Source organism: Ranitomeya variabilis, chromosome 3 (genome assembly GCF_051348905.1).
Source record: "Ranitomeya variabilis isolate aRanVar5 chromosome 3, aRanVar5.hap1, whole genome shotgun sequence".
Classification (NCBI taxonomy): domain Eukaryota; kingdom Metazoa; phylum Chordata; class Amphibia; order Anura; family Dendrobatidae; genus Ranitomeya; species Ranitomeya variabilis.
Genome location: NC_135234.1, coordinates 752,838,327 through 752,857,718, shown reverse-complemented (window position 1 = coordinate 752,857,718; position 19,392 = coordinate 752,838,327). Strand labels below are relative to the sequence as shown.

The following is a 19,392-nucleotide window of genomic DNA, read 5'->3' as shown; positions in this document are numbered from 1 at the left end:
ATTCTTGTACATAGGAGCAGTATTATAGTAGTTATATTCTTGTACATAGGAGCAGTATTATAGTAGTTATATTCTTGTACATAGGAGCAATATTATAGTAGTTATATTCTTGTACATAGGGAGCAGTATTATAGTAGTTATATTCTTGTACATAGGGAGCAGTATTATAGTAGTTATATTCTTGTACATAGGAGCAGTATTATAGTAGTTATATTCTTGTACATAGGAGCAATATTATAGTAGTTATATTCTTGTACATAGGAGCAGTATTATAGTAGTTATATTCTTGTACATAGGAGCAGTATTATAGTAGTTATATTCTTGTACATAGGAGCAGTATTATAGTAGTTATATTCTTGTACATAGGAGCAGTATTATAGTAGTTATATTCTTGTACATAGGAGCAGTATTATAGTAGTTATATTCTTGTACATAGGGGCAGTATTATAGTAGTTATATTCTTGTACATAGGAGCAGTATTATAGTAGTTATATTCTTGTACATAGGGGCAGTATTATAGTAGTTATATTCTTGTACATAGGAGCAATATTATTGTAGTTATATTCTTGTACATAGGGGCAGTATTATAGTAGTTATATTCTTGTACATAGGAGCAATATTATTGTAGTTATATGCTTGTACATAGGAGCAGTATTATAGTAGTTCTATTCTTGCATATAGGGGCAGTATTATAGTAGTTATATTCTTGTACATAGGAGCAGTATCATAATGGTTATAATCTTGTACATATGGGCAGTAGTATAGTGGTTATGTTCTTGGACATAGATGGTGGCCCTATTGTACTTACAGTATATTCTTGTACATTCGGTACGCTCATTGCTAATAATCAATAAGTAATCTACAGACTTTTCTGGAAAATTAGAACCACTGAATATAGCAAATACCTGCTCATGTGTCTGCTGCAGGATGAAACGAAGAGGAAGCAATGATTGTGATTTTGTCAAAATTGAATGTGTGTGGGTATATATTATATAATTCAGACTCAACTGTGGCAAGTAAAAGTTGTGGGCAAAATGAAAATCACACCTGGAACCAGATATAAAGGAGAGAAGTTGACTTAATCTTTGCATTTTGTGTCTGTTTGTGCCACACTAAGCATGGAGAAAAGAAAAAGGAGAAGAGAACTGGAGAACCAAAGTTTTTGAAAAATATCAACGATCTCAAGGTTACAAGTCCATGTGCAGAGATCTTAATGTTTCCTTGTCCACAATGTGCAACATAACTAAGAAGTTTACAACCCATGGCACTGTAGCTCTGGTCGTGAATGGCAAAGAAAAATTGATGAAAGGTTGCAACGCAAGATAGTCCGTATGGTGGCTAAGCAGTCCCAATCAAGTTCCAAAGAAATTCAAGCTGTCCTACAGGCTCATGGTGAATCGGTGTCAGCAAAAACTATCCCTTGACATTTGAATAAAATTAAACGCTATGGCAGGAGACCTAGGAGGACATCACTGCTGAGACAGAGACTTAAAAAAAAATAGAACAAAGTTTTCTTCTGGGAAAGAGTCTTGTGGACAGATGAGAGCAAGATAGAGCTTTTTGGTAACGCACATAATTCTACTGTGGGCCGAAAATGGAATGAGATCTACAAAGAAAAGAACACAGTACCTACAGTGAAATATGGTGGAGGTTCAAAGATTTTTTGGGGTTGTTTTTCTGCCTCTTGCACTGGGTGCCTTGACTGTGTGCAGAGCATCATAAAATCTAAAGATTACCAATGGATTTTGTGCCATAATGTAGTGCACAGTGTCAGAAAGCTGGGTTTGAGTTATAGGTCTTTGGTCTTCCAGCAGGAAAAAACCCAAACATACTTCAAGAAGCTCCCAGATATGGATACAAACAAAGCACTGGAGAGTTCTGAAGTGTCCAGCAATGAGTCTGGATCTAAATCCCATTGATCACCTGTGGAGAGATCTTAAAATTTCTGTTAGCAGAAGGCGCCTTCAAATATGAGAGACCTGGAGCAGTTTCTAAAAGAAGAGTGCGCCAAAACTCCAGCTGAGAGGTGTAAGAAGCTCTTTGATGGTTTTAGGGAGCGATTGATTGCAGTTATTTATTCCAAAGGGTGCGCAACCAATCATTAAGTTGAGGGTGCCAACAATTTTTTTGTCTGGCCCATTATTAGGGTTTTGTGTGAAATTATGTCCAATTTCCTTGGATTTTTCTGTTGTTCCAATACACACTTGTGTTGTTCCAAAACAGGTGTAATTGCAATAATTTTCTGGGAAAAAAGACTTCATTTTCTGGACCAATTTAAAGGGTGCCAACAGTTTTGGTCATGATTGTGTATATATAAATAAATATCACATTATATAAAACTCATTTTCTTCTGCGTCCTTGGGGATTACTCATCTCGTTTAACACAAGATAGAGAACATCAGCCTGTTTCACGTATCTCAGCTCGTTTCCTGTCTAGACAATATGTTTGTTACCTGAGGAATCATGGACATCTTCTCTCCGGCACAGAACATTCAGAAAAATAAACTTCTGAGAAGAATAAGCCGCGTTCCTATGATTATTGTCTCGCGATGTCCTTATATAAATGTATACTCTTCACAATACTTATACATCAACATCACAAAGAAGAAATAAAAAAAAAGTAACTGGCCAGATGTTGGAGGACAGAAAGCATAAAGATAAGTCATATACCAAGGGACCCCGGTATATACACAATAGTAGAGGGTCTCGTTGGGCCCAATGTATTATCTGTGGTTCTGTGATGGGCCCTTCTTACCATGTGCCATTTTTTATACTGGTACTCTGGTAGCTTCATATGCGGCAGGAGGGTCTTTGAGTCCCTCAGACCTCATATCCTGAGTAGACTGCTACCTCTGCACCTCCATAGTTAAAGCAACCCTTGCTGAAACACTCAAGAAGATGTTAGATGTAAGGAATTCATACCTGTGCCCTTATTATGTACTTTTTCATGTTAAAGGGATGATGTCATCAACACAAAACCTTCTTTAAAGGAAAACTATCATCAGAAAATGTCTAAATAAATGGCAATTTTCACACTCGTCACAGGGGCTTTTTAGAACTTGTAGAGTCCTAGAATGTCAGCGCTGGAAGAGACCTCCAGGATCATCGTGTCTAACCCCCTGCTCAATGCAGGATTCACTAAACCATCTCAGGCAGATGTCTGTCCAGCCTTTGGTTGAAGACTTCCCTTGAAGGAGAACTCACCACCTCTCGTGGCAGCCTGTTGATCACTCTCACTGTCAAAAAGTTTTTGCTAATACTCATACTTCCTGTCCTTTCTGGAAAAGTTTACACAACTTTCCTTACCATGAGAGTCAAGATTACACTGATGATAACTCCTCTATACACAGCTGATAACAAAGGTAACAATCACAAAAGGTGATGTCACAGCTGACCCTGCTCCCCCTCCCTTTGCACATGCTTATTAGACGCTCCAATACAAAAGCATTATAGCAACTTCTTCCAAATGCCATATAGGGGACACAGCGAGCATATGGAAGAAGGTTCTCTGGTCAGATGAGACCAAAGTAGACCTTTTTGGGCAAAATGAAAAACACTGTGGGTGGTGGAAAACTAACACTGTACATCACCCTGAAAACAGCATCCCCACCATCACACATAGTGGTGGCAGCATCCTGCTCTGGGGAGGCTTTTCTTCAGCAGAGGCAGGGGAGCCAGTCAGAGTTGATGTGAAGATGAATAAATACAGGATAATCCTGGAGGAAAACCTGTAAAAGACTTGAGCTTGGGAAGTACAGTAGGTTCACCTTCTAGCAAGGCAACGACCCTAAACATCCTGCCAGAACTACAATGGATGGTTTTGATTCGGGGCTGAAAACAAATGCACGGCATAATCTTCAGATCTATATTTTTAAAATATTTTGAAAACGCAGTATCATTTCCTTTACACATCACGAACACTTGCTACTTAGTTTTGGTATTAGATAATATCCCAATAAAACACACTTACGGTAAGTTTGTGGGTGTAATCCGAAAAAATATGGAAAAGTTCACAGGGTATAAATACTTTGTCAAGGCATGATACGAGTTCGATGCCACCACAAGCGATCCAGGATGTGAGCTTTATATTAATTTCCACCAAGACGCTGAGGATCCGTCTTATTCCTCGGATAATTAATCCCGGCTTTGTTTTCTTATTCTGCATTCGCAGATTTTGTTACAACTACTGATTCCGGTTTTTTTTCCTGCAGCTGAGTCAACAAGAAGATTCCTCGCCTTAGTATTAAGCGGATGAGACAGTTTTGTCACCGACTGACATTATATTATTCTCTTCGGTCATCCTCTGGAGCCTTGGAGAATTTGTTTGGAAGCAGCATGTTTGCAAGAACGTCAATGACCAGAAAATAGGAACTGGGATTCATTAACGACATAAATCATTTAGCCGAAGCCTACAATTAAATTACATACATCTGGTGTCCGCTGCCAAACTGGAAATATAGAAAGGTTACGGCAGATCACTACTACGTTATCTTAATCTTGAAGCAGACCTGCCGGACAATTTCACAATACAGACTGCATACATTATTATTATTATTATTATTATTATTATTAAAAAAAATAAAAAAAACAAAACAACAATAATAAAATTAAACCTGATGATGATGATGGAGTACATACTGGGATAACCCATCTCTGCATCGCTGTATGATCCTTTTTGAAATAGCAATCTCCACCCGGCTACCCAGACTGACAGCTACTCTCTATCCCTCCTATTTGCTGCTGAATCTTCACCCACCTATTGTGATTGACAGCTACTGCGTCCCTCCTCAGTTACTAAATCTCAACCCACATAGTATGATTGACAGTTCCTCAGCGTCCCTTCTTCTTCTGCTGCTGAAGATCAGCTCATCTAACCTGACTAATACATCCTCAGTGTCCCTCCCACCTGCTACTGAAACTCCAGCCACCTAGCCTGATTAACAGCTCCTCAGTGTCCCTCCTCCATGCTGCTGAAGCTCCAACTACCTAGCCTGATTGACAGCTTCCCAGTGACCCTCCTCCCTGCTGCTGTATGTCTAGCCACCTAGCCTGATTAACAGCTCCTCAGTGTCCCTCCTCTGCTGCCGCTAAAGCTCTCCTAGTCTGATTGACAACTCCCATGTCCCTCCTCTATGCTGCTGAAGCTTTAACCACCTAGCCTGATTGACAGCTCCCCAGTGACCCTCCTCTGCTGCTGAAGCTCACCTAGTCTCATTGACAGCTCCTGCGTCCCTCCTCCATGCTATTGAAGCTCTGCACGCCTAGCCTGATTGAGAGTTCCTCAGTGTCCCTCCTCCCTGCTGATGAATATCCACCCACCTCTCCTGATTGACAGCTACTCAGTGTCCCTCCATTCTACTGCTGCTGAGAGCTTACACTGATCAGTATAATCCGCAGGAGAGAAAATACACCGGGAGTCATGAACGTTCTCGCTCTTTAGCTTAATTTATTAAATGCTCATTTTAATAATCAGGATTATGCAGCCATTTAAAGACCTAGAACGTGGGACTCTACCCTCATACTCCAATCAATTCCTACCCATAAGACACTGTGCTCGGCCTCCTTTATCAACACCATAGACTTAGAATGGAGGGGCAGGGCACTTGCATGACCTGAGCTGCCTTCATTCCCTTCTGGCTGCGGTAAGTAAGGAGGACACAAGTCCCCCAATCTGGCCATGAGTAGGTAACTGTCACAATCAAATTAATAAGTGATAAGGGTGACCGGAATTACCCCCTTAATAGAGGTTATATTGTGAACTCTGAATATACTTAGTGATAACTTGCATTGATTGGACAGAATCTGCTTTGTTACCGTTTCGGTGGGGTAGACCCAAACTGTCTGCAAGTGGCTCGGAAAATCAAAAATTTAATTTTATGCCCTTTATAATCGCCATCTGGCCACTAACTGAACTTTGTGACATTCCTCATTCATACAAGCCCGAAAACCTACAGCCCAACATCTGAAAATCATCTTAGTCCATACTATTTCTCATACACATGACCGGTCCTTTCCAAGGACAATCAATGGAAGCGCTTTCCACCCCCCGATAGAGCTTTGTTAGCTGACCCTTAGTAATCTAAAAAGGGGTTTTCTCATGATCATAGATGTGAAAAATTGCAAAATGTTTTTTAAAAACTAGAAACTTAGCAATTTTCCTCTTATTAAAAATCCACTCTGATCTCAAGAACGGACCAATGGATTATTAATTAATAATATTGTTTATGGCTTGTTGCCTACCACCGCTGAAATCTACTAGAGGTGGTTGGTTTTGTAGGCAAGGAGTGCCGGCTTGCAAGTTCTTTGCAATTAAAATTGCATGTGCTGCTCTTAAGTTGACTGGATTGCTGGATCCTGAGCTCCATCAATGCTCCCTCAGCTCGTAGGTCAGGTCCGCGGCTCAAACATGCCGCAGGTCTGAACTGTCAATCAACAGGATGGTACTGCCCTCTGGCAACCAGGACACTGGGAGGCAGAGGAGAAGTCAACTCTTGAAAGGGATAATCTAGGACTTTGCTTATTTTTCTCTATTGGGCTAAGAACTCAGTTGTTAACTTTTACCTGTTCTGCCCGTGCCGATCTCTGTCAGCTGGAAAGTTTGAGAAGAGGGTAACGAAAAAACAGTCCTCCGAGGCTTTCTATTAATCCTTACAAATGTCACTGAGGTTTTATAAAGTCTAGGTATTACATTATATTTTGTCTATTTGATTTAATTTAGTAAAACCCGATATAGTCTAAAAATCAGATAAAAGGAGGAGAAGAACGATACAGAATTATCTGTCCGGGATCACCGATTAAAGTCTTGTATATAAAAAAAAGACCTTAATTCCCTTCGGAATTTAGCAAATCCACAAATTCTGTTAAAGAACCAAAATAAATAGGTTTAGTTCGTATTAGACCTATTTAGGTTTATCTTGGCTGGAATTACGCCTAAAATATTTAAACTAAGAAAATGAATAAAGCTTAAAAAAATAAAGTTTAATATGAGATAAAAATGTAAAATCTAGTGAGATAAAGTTAAAACATCTTCCCACAATAAAAAAAAATAAATAATTTTGCGGTCATATTTGGTGTTGATCTCGGTTGTGGGAAGGGCAATCAGAGTGTATGAGACTGGAATTAAGTCAAGATTCTACAGCTTCGTTACAATGCCAAAAATTTATCTCCCAAAAATATCAGATTGATGCAAACTCCAATATTGATCACTGATCACTAGCTCCAGAAAGTCTGGGAGCAGCGCTTTGAAGGATGAGCTTTTGCCTCATAAGTATATATATAAATAATATATATATAAATAAATAATAATAATAATAATAATAAGTGTACTTCTCTGCCTCTGAATATACAAATCCTAACTTTTGGTGTCTGATTCTCAGAGCATATCTCCTGTTGTAATTACCTGGTTACTGCAGGAGGTCCTAATTCAATGGAGGTTTAAGTGTCAGCCCTCTCTTACTTCCCCATTATAATTAATCCAATATGTTCAATTTGTGGGTGACATGTGCCCTATATGGGGATGTCTTTATGGATTTTAATTTTTCTCTACGACAGGAATGATAACAAGTAATGTATAGGGAGCAATGAAAAACAAGTAGCAAAAAGACACAAACTATTTTTGGACAGGTGACATGATTAACCTAAGTAAGGGAGATCCTTGCTGGAAGGCAGTGGCTTCTGAGACGACTAGGTGAGAATAGTAGATATTTCAAGACTGGAAGAAAGAAGGGTAATGTGAAGTCTGAAAAGCTGAGAACTCAAAAAGGCTACTTTGGTCAGAATTGGCTCTAGCAACTCCATCTATCAGATCCAAGAGGAACCCTTGTCTGCAACCTTTATGCCCCATACAGGGATCTGGACTTACAAGGCACCTTGGGTTGCAACCATGGAATAGCTGCTGCCTGGAGGAGTGAGCCTGAGGCATGGACTGTCCAACTAGCTAGGACAGAACCAGGGACAGGATTAGTAGATGAAATAATAGTTATGGAAACATCCGGAGTCACATACAAAGTGGTCAATGAAAGCAAAGTCAGGCTAACCAGGGTCAGAGTGAGGAGGGATTACAGGGCAAAAGATGTCAGGGTCACAATGGGGGGTCAGAATCAGGATAAGAGCATCAGGATCTGCACCAGTAGACCAGAAGAAACCCAAGTAATAATTGGCAATTCCGAGCAGTGTGCTTTCTTTATGGGGTCTATAAATCTCCTTACCCTGGCATGTCATTCTCCACAAAGAGAACCTTAGACCCCAGTCAGAGGCCTCTCTCTCATACAACCAAATCAGATCTCACACTTTGCACTGAGGAGGGGCAGTACCCCGAAGCACGTCTGCATATTGAGATTCTGGTTTGGCTTTTATCCTAAGTCATGTGGAAAGGCTCGTTAAAGGGTCGATATTGACTTTTAAGCTTGCTACTTCTAATAGAAGGCGCTAAAGTTCAACTTCTCTTCCTAACTGAAGAGACAACTTCTTTCTTTATGAAAGTTATCGTTACAGAGCTTTGTTGATCCTCATCAGTACAGAGTACCTACCAACAGGATCTCTATGGGAAACATTAGTATCTTCCACAAAAACATGTATCTTCAGAAGAGCTGCACAGGTGGTACACAAGAGACCACCCAAGAAAAGACCACTGCTTGTTAGCGGCTCTTTGCTCTTACTCATAGAAGGACTTCTCCAGGGAGGGTCCTTTTCTATAATGCGTATACTGTATGTTCTAACATATAGATCAGGGTAGCAGACCAATGTATGGTCATAGCCTTGGAGTTAGGGACAGACGGTCTACCAGCTGGAGTCAAGTAAAATGGTGAAAGTGGAGGAAATATCAAATTATGGGAAAAGGTGAGAGGGTAAAACAAAAGCCAAAATATCATCACAAAAATGTAAAAACAAAAACATTTTAAATATTTGATCCTCCTCCAAGAACTTCCTATTCTCAATAGGTTTACAAAGAGCAGAAATGAGGAACAGCTGAAGGTTTCATCAAAATATTCCCATCACAGAAATTAGACTTGAATATCCGAAAACCATCCTACATGCAAATGTCGATTCATAAGAGAAAACCAGGCGATGGAAAGAATAATATATTCAGTGAATTTCCTTGGCTTGTGTTTTTCAGCCGGGCTGTTTTGACATCTGATCCTCGGGATGATGTGTAGACGGAACATCTGTATCCATCATTCGTGTGATTTCTACGCTTCCAGCACACATCCTATGGTTTCTGTGACATCCCCGGGCTTTACGGGGCTATTACTGACGTTGTTGTTAATAAAGAGCGATATTATCTCTGCAGATTGCCGCTTCCTTTCCATCGTACTGTAAGAACAGATGTAGCAGGAAATGAAATGGAGTAAAAGGAGAAGATAATAGAAGAGCGATGAGATTTTCTTTTTGGCGCTGAAAACTGGTAATTAATCTCATGCTAATCTCAGTTTCCTTATGTCGATTCATTCATAATTGTTTGCATATTTTATCCATGTGTAACTTTGGTACATATGTTTTTCGAGTGTTTTTTTTTATTTTTTTAAGCAATTACATATTATTTTTCTTTTAGGATTTTTCAGCATTTCGAAAAGCAGAAGGGTAGTTAAAAAAAAAAAAAAGAAATGAGCATTCATTACCGCTTGGCAGTGTTGGTGATCCCTACCGGGACTAGAAGTGATGACATCCCATCCATTAGTCACCTGATCGCTGTGATTGATTGCAGGAGTCAGGTGACCGCTGAACGCTAAGTGATGATGTCCCATCCTATAGTCGCCTTAACCTGTGGACATCACCGACCTAAGTGGTCAGGTGACCCCTGAACGCTAAGTGATGATGTCCCATCCTATAGTCGCCTTAACCTGTGGGCATCGCCGACCTAAGTGGTCAGGTGACCGCTGAACGCTAAGTAATGATGTCCCATCCTATAGTCGCCTTAACCTGTGGACATCGCCGACCTAAGTGGTCAGGTGACCGCTGAACGCTAAGTGATGATGTCCCATCCTATAGTCGTCTTAATCTGTGGGCATCGCCGATCTAAGTGGTCAGGTGACCCCTGAACGCTAAGTAATGATGTCCCATCCTATAGTTGCCTTAATCTGTGGACATCGCCGACCTAAGTGGTCAGGTGACCGCTGAACGCTAAGTGATGATGTCACATCCTATAGTCGTCTTAACCTGTGGGCATCGCCGATCTAAGTGGTCAGGTGACCCCTGAACGCTAAGTAATGATGTCCCATCCTATAGTCGCCTTAACCTGTGGGCATCGCCGACCCAAGTGGTCAGGTGACTGATGGACAGGACGTCAACACTTGTGGTCGAGGTAGAAACCACTGGAGCTGCAGAGGATTCGAGAAGTAAGTAAGACTTATTTCGATGTTATATGATAACCGTAATCTCAGAAACTTGAGAACACTTTCAAATTATTCTTTTTTTAAACGTCCTCATGGATGTACTTCCTTGGTGTCTACAGGGGTTCCTCTTGCACTTGCAGTTTGGCCCCACCTGAAGAGGAAGCCAAACCTAGTTTTCCAGTCCTGGGTGCTATTTGGGAGTAAGTACAGACCAGACCTTGCAAAGTGTGGACCGAGGGACACATGCGGCATGCGGACCGGGACAGTCAAAGGCATTACTGCAGTGGTATCTCGCACCACGAGGCTGCCATCCACCTGTTGTTTCACTTTCACTCAAAGCTGCATCCTTGGGGTGCAGATATTGGTGCACATAATGATGGAACAGGTAGCTGTCAACTCCATCTACCATCATTGTGACTGTGCATCTGAAAACCTCGATAGCAAGTGCAGACCAGAGCTGTGAGGGAACGGGGTTAGATGAGACGTTAAATTTCATTTTTTTTACATTATTCTGTGGGGGAATAGGAGGGAGGACATAGTACTGTATAAAGGGGCTGTACGTTTTAGGACATCATTCTGAGGTGAGGGCTGTGTGGGGACATAATGTTGCTTAAGGGGGATGTGGGGGGAGATAATACTGTGTAAGTGGGCTCTGTGGGGACAATATTCCGAGTGGGTGACTGTGTGGGGACATAATACTGTGTAAGGGGGCTGTATGGGGACAATATTCAGAGTGGGTGACTGTGTGGAGACATAATACTGTGTAAGGGGGCTGTGTGGGGACAATATTCGGAGTGGGTGACTGTGTGGGGACATAATACTGTGTAAGGGGGCTGTGTGGGGACAATATTCTGAGTGGGTGACTGTGTGGGGACATAATACTGTATAAGGGGGCTGTGTGGGGACAATATTCGGAGTGGGTGACTGTGTGGGGACATAATACTGTATAGCGAGGCTCTGTGGGGACATAATGTTGTTTAAGGGGGCTGTGTGGGGAGATAATACTGTGTAAGGGGGCTATATGGAGACAATATTCAAAGTGGGTGACTGTGTGGGGAGATAATACTGTGTAAGGGGGCTATATAGAGACAATATTCAAAGTGGGTGACTGTGTGGGGACATAATACCGTGTAAGGGGGCTATATAGAGACAATATTCAAAGTGGGTGACTGTGTGGGGACATAATACTGTGTAAGGGGACGGTTTCCGGATATCATTCTGCATGGGGGGCTGTGTGAGGGCATAATACGGGATTTTTGGCCCATCATATTGTATCGGGAGCTGTTGATCAAAATACAAGGCCTGAATAACAGGAGCAGTGTGATTTACTGCTTTTCTATAAACCTTGTAAAAGGCAGCAGGCCAGATAGTCCTCTAGTGATAAATTCCTGCTGATAAAGCAATGATTTTCTAAAAACTACGGCAAGTAGGTAATGTAAGTGACACATCGCTGGAATCAGGCTCTCTGCCCCTATGATGCTGCTTTCAGATTAAACAGCAAAAACCTGGTGACAGATTACCTTAAAATGACACAACTGTTTGGGCAATACACTATGGTCCACACAGCAGTAGTGTATCACTATAACACCCACAGTGCCAGCTACATATCACTACAGGAAAACCCACACAACTTTGTTTTACCAGAGAATGAGGAATTGCAACAAGAAAATGTAAGGCCTCCACTGAAAAGAAACGAAAAATACAACATATTGGGGGGCTGCAGAGTCATGTTACGGAGCCCACCACAGGAAGGCAGCAGAGTATTTACAAGCTGAAGAGCTGAGGTGTCTCCCACCTGACACTTCAGGAGTTGCGTGTGACAGATTTCCATCACTGTCCAAGTCCAATTACAGCAGATAAATCCGTTATCAAAATGGTTGTATAAATTGCATATAAAGTGCATACCACTCCAGCCAAGTATATTGTATCACTACCGAACTCAAGAGGGAGGCTTCTGGTTGAGGTGATCTCACAGCGCTGCCACAAATGCCCAGTACAGACCGAGAAAAATAGGTTTTAATAACTTTATTTGCTATGCCGCCCGAAGAAGGAGCAGTAACTGCTCTGAAACGAGTAGCGAATAACATTTTTAAAACCTACTTTTGTTGGTCTGGACTGGGCGTTCGTGGGCAGCGCTGTAAGATCACCTCAACCAGAAACCTCCCTCTTCGACATGTTGTGGATCCTGTGGGGGATCCAGCGGGAGGAGCAGCGGCCCTATTGGTTCACACGTTTACCACAGGGTGCACAGGCACTAAAGGTGAGCCATTGACTAACCCTTATCATTGGCGGCCCTGGTTGATGTGCACATGTTGCGTTTTCTTTCCTTCTTTTATATTACCTAGGAGAACTATATTATCCAAGGATATGAAGAGACATATGGAAGGTATTGAGGCCTGAGTTTCTCGCATTGCACTCGCAAGTGTGACCCCGGCCTAATATGTTTTTGGGAATCTGCCACCCAAAGATTGCAATAAAATCAGCGCCTTTTTTTCAGTCCTTACATGTCTATCCGAGGTACCTCCTCCTTACCTTGAATGTCATCATTGAAGGTACAGTATTTGTGGCGGTATTTGTTGAGCAGCCGGAAGGCATTGGCATTTGCAAAGTCTTCAAACTGGATCAAGCAATTCATTCCATATCTGTAGAAATAAAAACAGTGACTGTCAATTATGTAAATTACAAACCATAATAGTCCTTGTCCAGCATTATTTTCCTCTGAAACCGCACCACTCTTGTTCTTAGGCCTTGTCCGGTAATGAAGATCTGCCCCATTTAAATCAAAGCGGGTGAACTGCAATCTCAGACAAAGCCTAAGACTCAAGAGTGGCCGCTGTTCTTGGGGGAAAAAAAAAAACAGACTACTTTTTCTAAGCTCATATCACGCACTGCCACATAAGGTCTCTGGTAGCTGCTTATTACCTTCTCCAAAAAACAATGGTATGTGGGGGGGGAGGAATACGGTAATTTAAATAAATCATTTTTTTCATATTTTTCCTTACGATCTATGTCTACCTAAGAACCTTTCTGACTAGACCTCCAGAAACACAAATTGATTCCGGGTGTGTCCTAACTGAAGCCCAAATGTATTCTTTCCACCCAGAGTATAAGCTTAGACTTTGTGACTCTCCTGACTTCAAGACATTGGTCATTCAAGTGTATGGAACTAAAAATATTTCAAGACAATCAAGCCCAGCACTCGGCCATCTTCATCAGCATCATAGACTTATATGGAGCGACAAAGAAGCAGTGAACTGGTGATAAATTATTAGTGCTGGAATACTCCTTTAAAACTTCTGGGCTCCATGCAAAATCTGTAACAGGGCCCCTCCAGCATCATCTATAATTTTGGTCTTTTCATAACAGGTAGAAGGATCTCTTGGGCTCCTTTAGGCTCTAGGACATGGGTGCGCCTGCTACCTCTGTACCCATATATGACCATATAATTTGTGGTTGGAGAGCATACAGTATGGAATAAAGCTGTCATCTTCTAGGCCTCGCTCAACTCTTAGATCCTAGATGTCTAGGGAATAAAGACTTTACCGGCGGCAGATAATCCAATAATGGCTTTCAGAAAAAAAAAATATTAAGAGGAAAAAAAAAAGACTCAACTACGCCTTTCCGAATGTCAACTCAACTGAAAGAACTGATCTGAGGATTCTCCTGTAGGCCTCAGGCGATGCCATAGACAGTACTGTCATTCATCCTCCTCTTTTATGTCTACAGTAATGTGATGTGGACACATGGGAGACACTCAGAGGCTTAATAGCCGAAAACCGATACACAACCTCCAGGGTTTCTTTGAGATACCGACCCTCCCCATGAAAGGTCCATTGACAGCACCTCCGCTCTCGTAGACAGGTGTCCTAGATCTGTTTTCAATCATTCCTCTGCTATTAATGAGGCCTTTTGTATAAATGAGGTGTTTTGTCACTGCGACAAAAATGGCGATAGATTTTATTCCCAAGTGAAGATGAAGTCACCTCCGACACCCGGCATATTGTACGGATCTCCTCAGGTTCTTTATTCTGAAAGAATAGGTGTCCTCGAGTTGGAAACACAGTCTTGGGTTACAGGGATTGTGTACTAAAGAGGCCACAATGAACAAGTCTGGAGAAGTGTCTTCATTATATCTATTTGTGGAAGCATCAATATGATCGTTTTGGGTTGTTTTGGTGGCCAAAAGTTTTGGAGACCGACACAAGTTTTGGTTCACAGTTTGCTGCTTCAGGGTGTTATATCTTGTAGTCGGATGTTTTCATGGTGAGTGAAGTAACCATAATGGTTGCAGCTTCGTACCATTTACTTCAATGGAGCCAAGATGCAATACTAGACAACCTGTCGACAGGAAGTTGTGCTCTTTCTGGAAAAAAGCAGCCATGTTTTTCTAATCCTAATATACATGACACTGTAGTTGGGAGTAAAAAAGAAGCCATTTTTTTAAAGGCTCATTCAGACGTCCATACCAATCGGTCCAAGGGCTGGCCGCAGCTCTCCTGAGTGCGACACCTTCATATATGTCTATGAGTCAGTCGTGCTTGGTTCAGAAACTGACGGCCAGTCCGTGCACCGTGGTCTACTCATTCAGGCGTCAGTGAATTTAAGTCCAGTCTTGGACCGCAATACATTAACTGGCCACCATTTCTCCACCCAAGGTGTCACACTCAGGTTGGGAGAGCAGTGGCCGGTCCGTGCTTTAGCGGTCTGTCCTCGGACCAATTGGCAATGACGTCTGAATTAGCTGTTAAGCATATTTCTGCAAAAGGTTGCTAGTTACTTATTTACTTTATTCACTTATATTCCGCCATCATATTACGCAGCTTTACAGACATCATCATCACTGTCCCCATTGGGGCTCAGAATCTACATTCCCTATCAGTAGGTCTTTGGAGTGTGCGAATAAACCCACACAAACACCGGGAGAACATACAATCTCCTTGCAAATGTTGTCCTTGGTGAACCCAGTGCTGCAAAGGAACAGTGCTAACCAGTAAGCCACCATGCTGCCTTAGTTGCCTTCTATATCGGCTTCAGGATGGTTTGCTCTGCCTCTGACATTAGGTTCTTCCAAGTTTTTGCCATTTGATCCCTGGGAGAGATATTACTCTGAATCTTCACGATGGTGGCACATATTAAGAGTGCACCATCAGCACTTCCATCAAATAGCAATTAGTAATAAGGTGTTCAAATCGCCTGCAGTGCCCCTACAGGGAGGATGTAGCATTACATGGTGTCTGCTGAAATCAATAGTTGGTTTGCCTGTTGCATGGATCCTCCAGAGAGATGGACATAGTTTGGAGATGCTCTTAACTTTGATTTTTAGTTGAAAATCTTGTGATTTGAGAAACTCTGTACTAACATAATATGATATTCTCTAACAGGATATTTCTGAAGGTCCTTTCTAAACAAGACAATCTTTTCAACATCACATTCATTAGGTTCTAAAAAAAAAAAGAATGGACGATAAAGCAAAGATGTCACAGCTTTGCTTAATCCAATTTTTCCCATAAATTGGTGGAATACAGCAATGTGCCATAACATTTTCCTTGGGGAAATTCAGACATGACCCTCATGAACCTTTTTTCATTTTTACAAAACAGTAGTTTCATGTCTACACCTGCAAATAATAAAAAAAGCTCATGATGTATCACTGAGATTACAACAATATGTGGAGAATAGGCCAAAGTACAATCCACGGCAAGTCAATGAGTCCTACTGAAAAGATGAGTATGCTGTTATAAAAACAAATAAAAGGATTTTTTAATATAGGTCACAAATGTAACAGTAATAAAGTGTCACCCTCATTATAGACTTCTAGAGGTTCGTAAAACTCAATTATAGATTATGAATTAATCATTCTTAGCTACTATAATACTGCCCCATTAACAAAAAAAAAACTACAGTTCTGCTCCTATGTACAAGAATATATCTACTATAATACTGCTCCTATGTACAAGAATATAACTACTATAATACTGCTCCTATGTACAAGAATATAACTACTATAATACTGCTCATATGTACAAGAATATAACTACTATAATACTGCCCCTATGTACAAGAATATAACTACTATAATACTGCTCCTATGTACAAGAATATAACTACTATAATACTGCTCCTATGTACAAGAATATAACTACTATAATACTGCTCATATGTACAAGAATGTAACTACTATAATACTGCTCATATGTACAACAATATAACTACTATAACACTGCTCCTATGTACAAGAATATAACTACTATAATACTGCTCCTATGTACAAGAATATAACTACTATAATACTGCTCCTATGTACAAGAATATAACTACTATAATACTGCTCCTATGTACAAGAATATAACTACTATAATACTGCTCATATGTACAAGAATGTAACTACTATAATACTGCTCATATGTACAACAATATAACTACTATAACACTGCTCCTATGTACAAGAATATAACTACTATAATACTGCTCCTATGTACAAGAATATAACTACTATAATACTGCTCCTATGTACAAGAATATAACTACTATAATACTGCTCCTATGTACAAGAATATAACTACTATAATACTGCTCATATGTACAAGAATGTAACTACTATAATACTGCTCATATGTACAACAATATAACTACTATAATACTGCCCCTATGTACAAGAATATAATTACTATAATACTGCTCCTATGTACAAGAATATAACTACTATAATACTGCTCCTATATACAAGAATATAACTACTATAATACTGCTCCTATGTACAAGAATATAACTACTATAATACTGCTCCTATGTACAAGAATATAACTACTATAATACTGCTCATATGTACAAGAATATAACTACTATAATACTGCTCCTATGTACAAGAATATAATTACTATAATACTGCTCCTATGTACAAGAATATAACTACTGTAATACTGCTCCTATGTACAAGAATATAACTACTATAATACTGCTCCTATGTACAAGAATATAACTACTATAATACTGCTCATATGTACAAGAATATAACTACTATAATACTGCTCCTATGTACAAGAATATAATTACTATAATACTGCTCCTATATACAAGAATATAACTACTATAATACTGCTCCTATGTACAAGAATATAACTACTATAATACTGCTCCTATGTACAAGAATATAACTACTATAATACTGCTCATATGTACAAGAATATAACTACTATAATACTGCCCCTATGTACAAGAATATAACTACTATAATACTGCTCCTATGTACAAGAATATAACTACTATAATACTGCTCCTATGTACAAGAATATAACTACTGTAATACTGCTCCTATGTACAAGACTATAACTACTATATACTGCTCCTATGTACAAGAATATAACTACTATAATACTGCCCCCTATGTACAAGAATATAACTACTATAATACTGCTCCTGTGTACAAGACTATAACTACTATAATACTGCTCCTATGTACAAGACTATAACTACTATAATACTGCCCCTATGTACAAGAATATAACTACTATAATACTGCTCCTATGTACAAGAGTATAACCACTATAATACTGCTCCTATGTACAAGAATATAACTACTATAATACTGCTTCCTATGTACAAGAGTATAACTACTATAATACTGCTCCTATGTACAAGAATATAACTACAATACTGCTCCCTATGTACAAGAATATAACTACTATAATACTGCCCCATGTGCAAGAATATAACTACTATAATAATGCCCCCTATGTGCAATAATATAACTAGTATAATACTGCTCCTATGTACAAGAATAGAACTACTATAATACTGCCCCCTATGTACAAGAATATAACTACTATAATACTGCTCCTATGTACAAGAATAGAACTACTATAATACTGCTCCTATGTACAAGAATATAACTACTATAATACTGCCCCCTATGTACAAGAATATAACTACTATAATACTGCTCCTATGTACAAGAATATAACTACTATAATACTGCTTATAATTAATATGAAGAAAAATACTATAATACTGCCCACATTTACAAGAATATAACTACTATAAAACTGATCCTATGTACAAGAATATAACTACTATAATACTGCCCCCTATGTGCAATAATACAACTACTATAATACTGCTCCTATGTACAAGAATATACATATTCTTTGAATAAGAAACATAAGATAAAACGTCAAGACTGGGCCTAGAAATATCTTAAGACTGACTTTTCAAAGGTTTTATGGACTGATGAAATGAGAGCGACTCTTGATGGGCCAGATGGATGGGCCAGAGGCTGGATCAGTAAAGGGCAGAGAGCTCCACTCCGACTCAGACGCCAGCAAGGTGGAGGTGGGGTACTGGTATGGGCTGGTGTCATCAAAGATGAACTTGTGGGACATTTTCGGGTTGAGGATGGAGTGAAGCTCAACTCTCAGACCTACTGCCAGTTTCTGGGAGACAACCTCTTCAAGCAGTGGTATAGGAAGAAGTCGGTATCGTTCAAGAAAAACATGATTTTCATGCAGGACAATGCTCCATCAGATGCCTCCAACTACTCCACAGCGTCGCTGGCCAGTAAAGGTCTCAAAGAAGAAAAAATAATGACATGGCCCCCTTGTCCACCTGATCTGAACCCCATAGAGAACCTGTGGTCCCTCATAAAATGTGAGATCTACAGGGAGGGAAAACAGTCCACCTCTCGGAACAGTGTCTGGGAGGCTGTGGTGGCTGCTGCACCAATGTTGGTCGTAAACAGATCAAGCAACTGACAGAATCTATGGATGGAGGCTGCTGAGTGTCATCATAAAGAAAGATCCCAGGTACTTTCAGCTGCATCACTTCTAATGTGGTGTACCTAATTATTTGTACTAAATGTCCAACTGGGGGTCTGTATGTGGGGGAGACAGGGCAGAAACTGAGAACAAGGATGAACTCTCACCGCCATACAATAAGAGAAAAAAGAATGGATATACCTGTGGCAAAACATTTCTGTCTCCCAAATCATAACATTATGGACATGAAATTACTTGTACTAAAAGGGAACTTCAAATCGCAGAAAGACAGGAGAGTCTGGGAATATAAA

At 40.2% G+C, this 19,392-nt stretch overlaps 1 protein-coding gene across 5 annotated transcripts in view; it reads right to left on the bottom strand.

Moving 5' to 3' along the window:
• Positions 1-19,392, bottom strand: part of ME3 (malic enzyme 3) — a 206,385-nt gene that overhangs the window by 39,053 nt on the left and 147,940 nt on the right. For all 5 annotated transcript variants that reach the window (XM_077298607.1, XM_077298609.1, XM_077298605.1 and 2 more), the window contains exon 8: positions 12,864-12,973. In XM_077298607.1, coding sequence (XP_077154722.1) covers positions 12,864-12,973 — 110 coding nt within the window. The remainder of the gene's footprint in view (positions 1-12,863; positions 12,974-19,392) is intronic.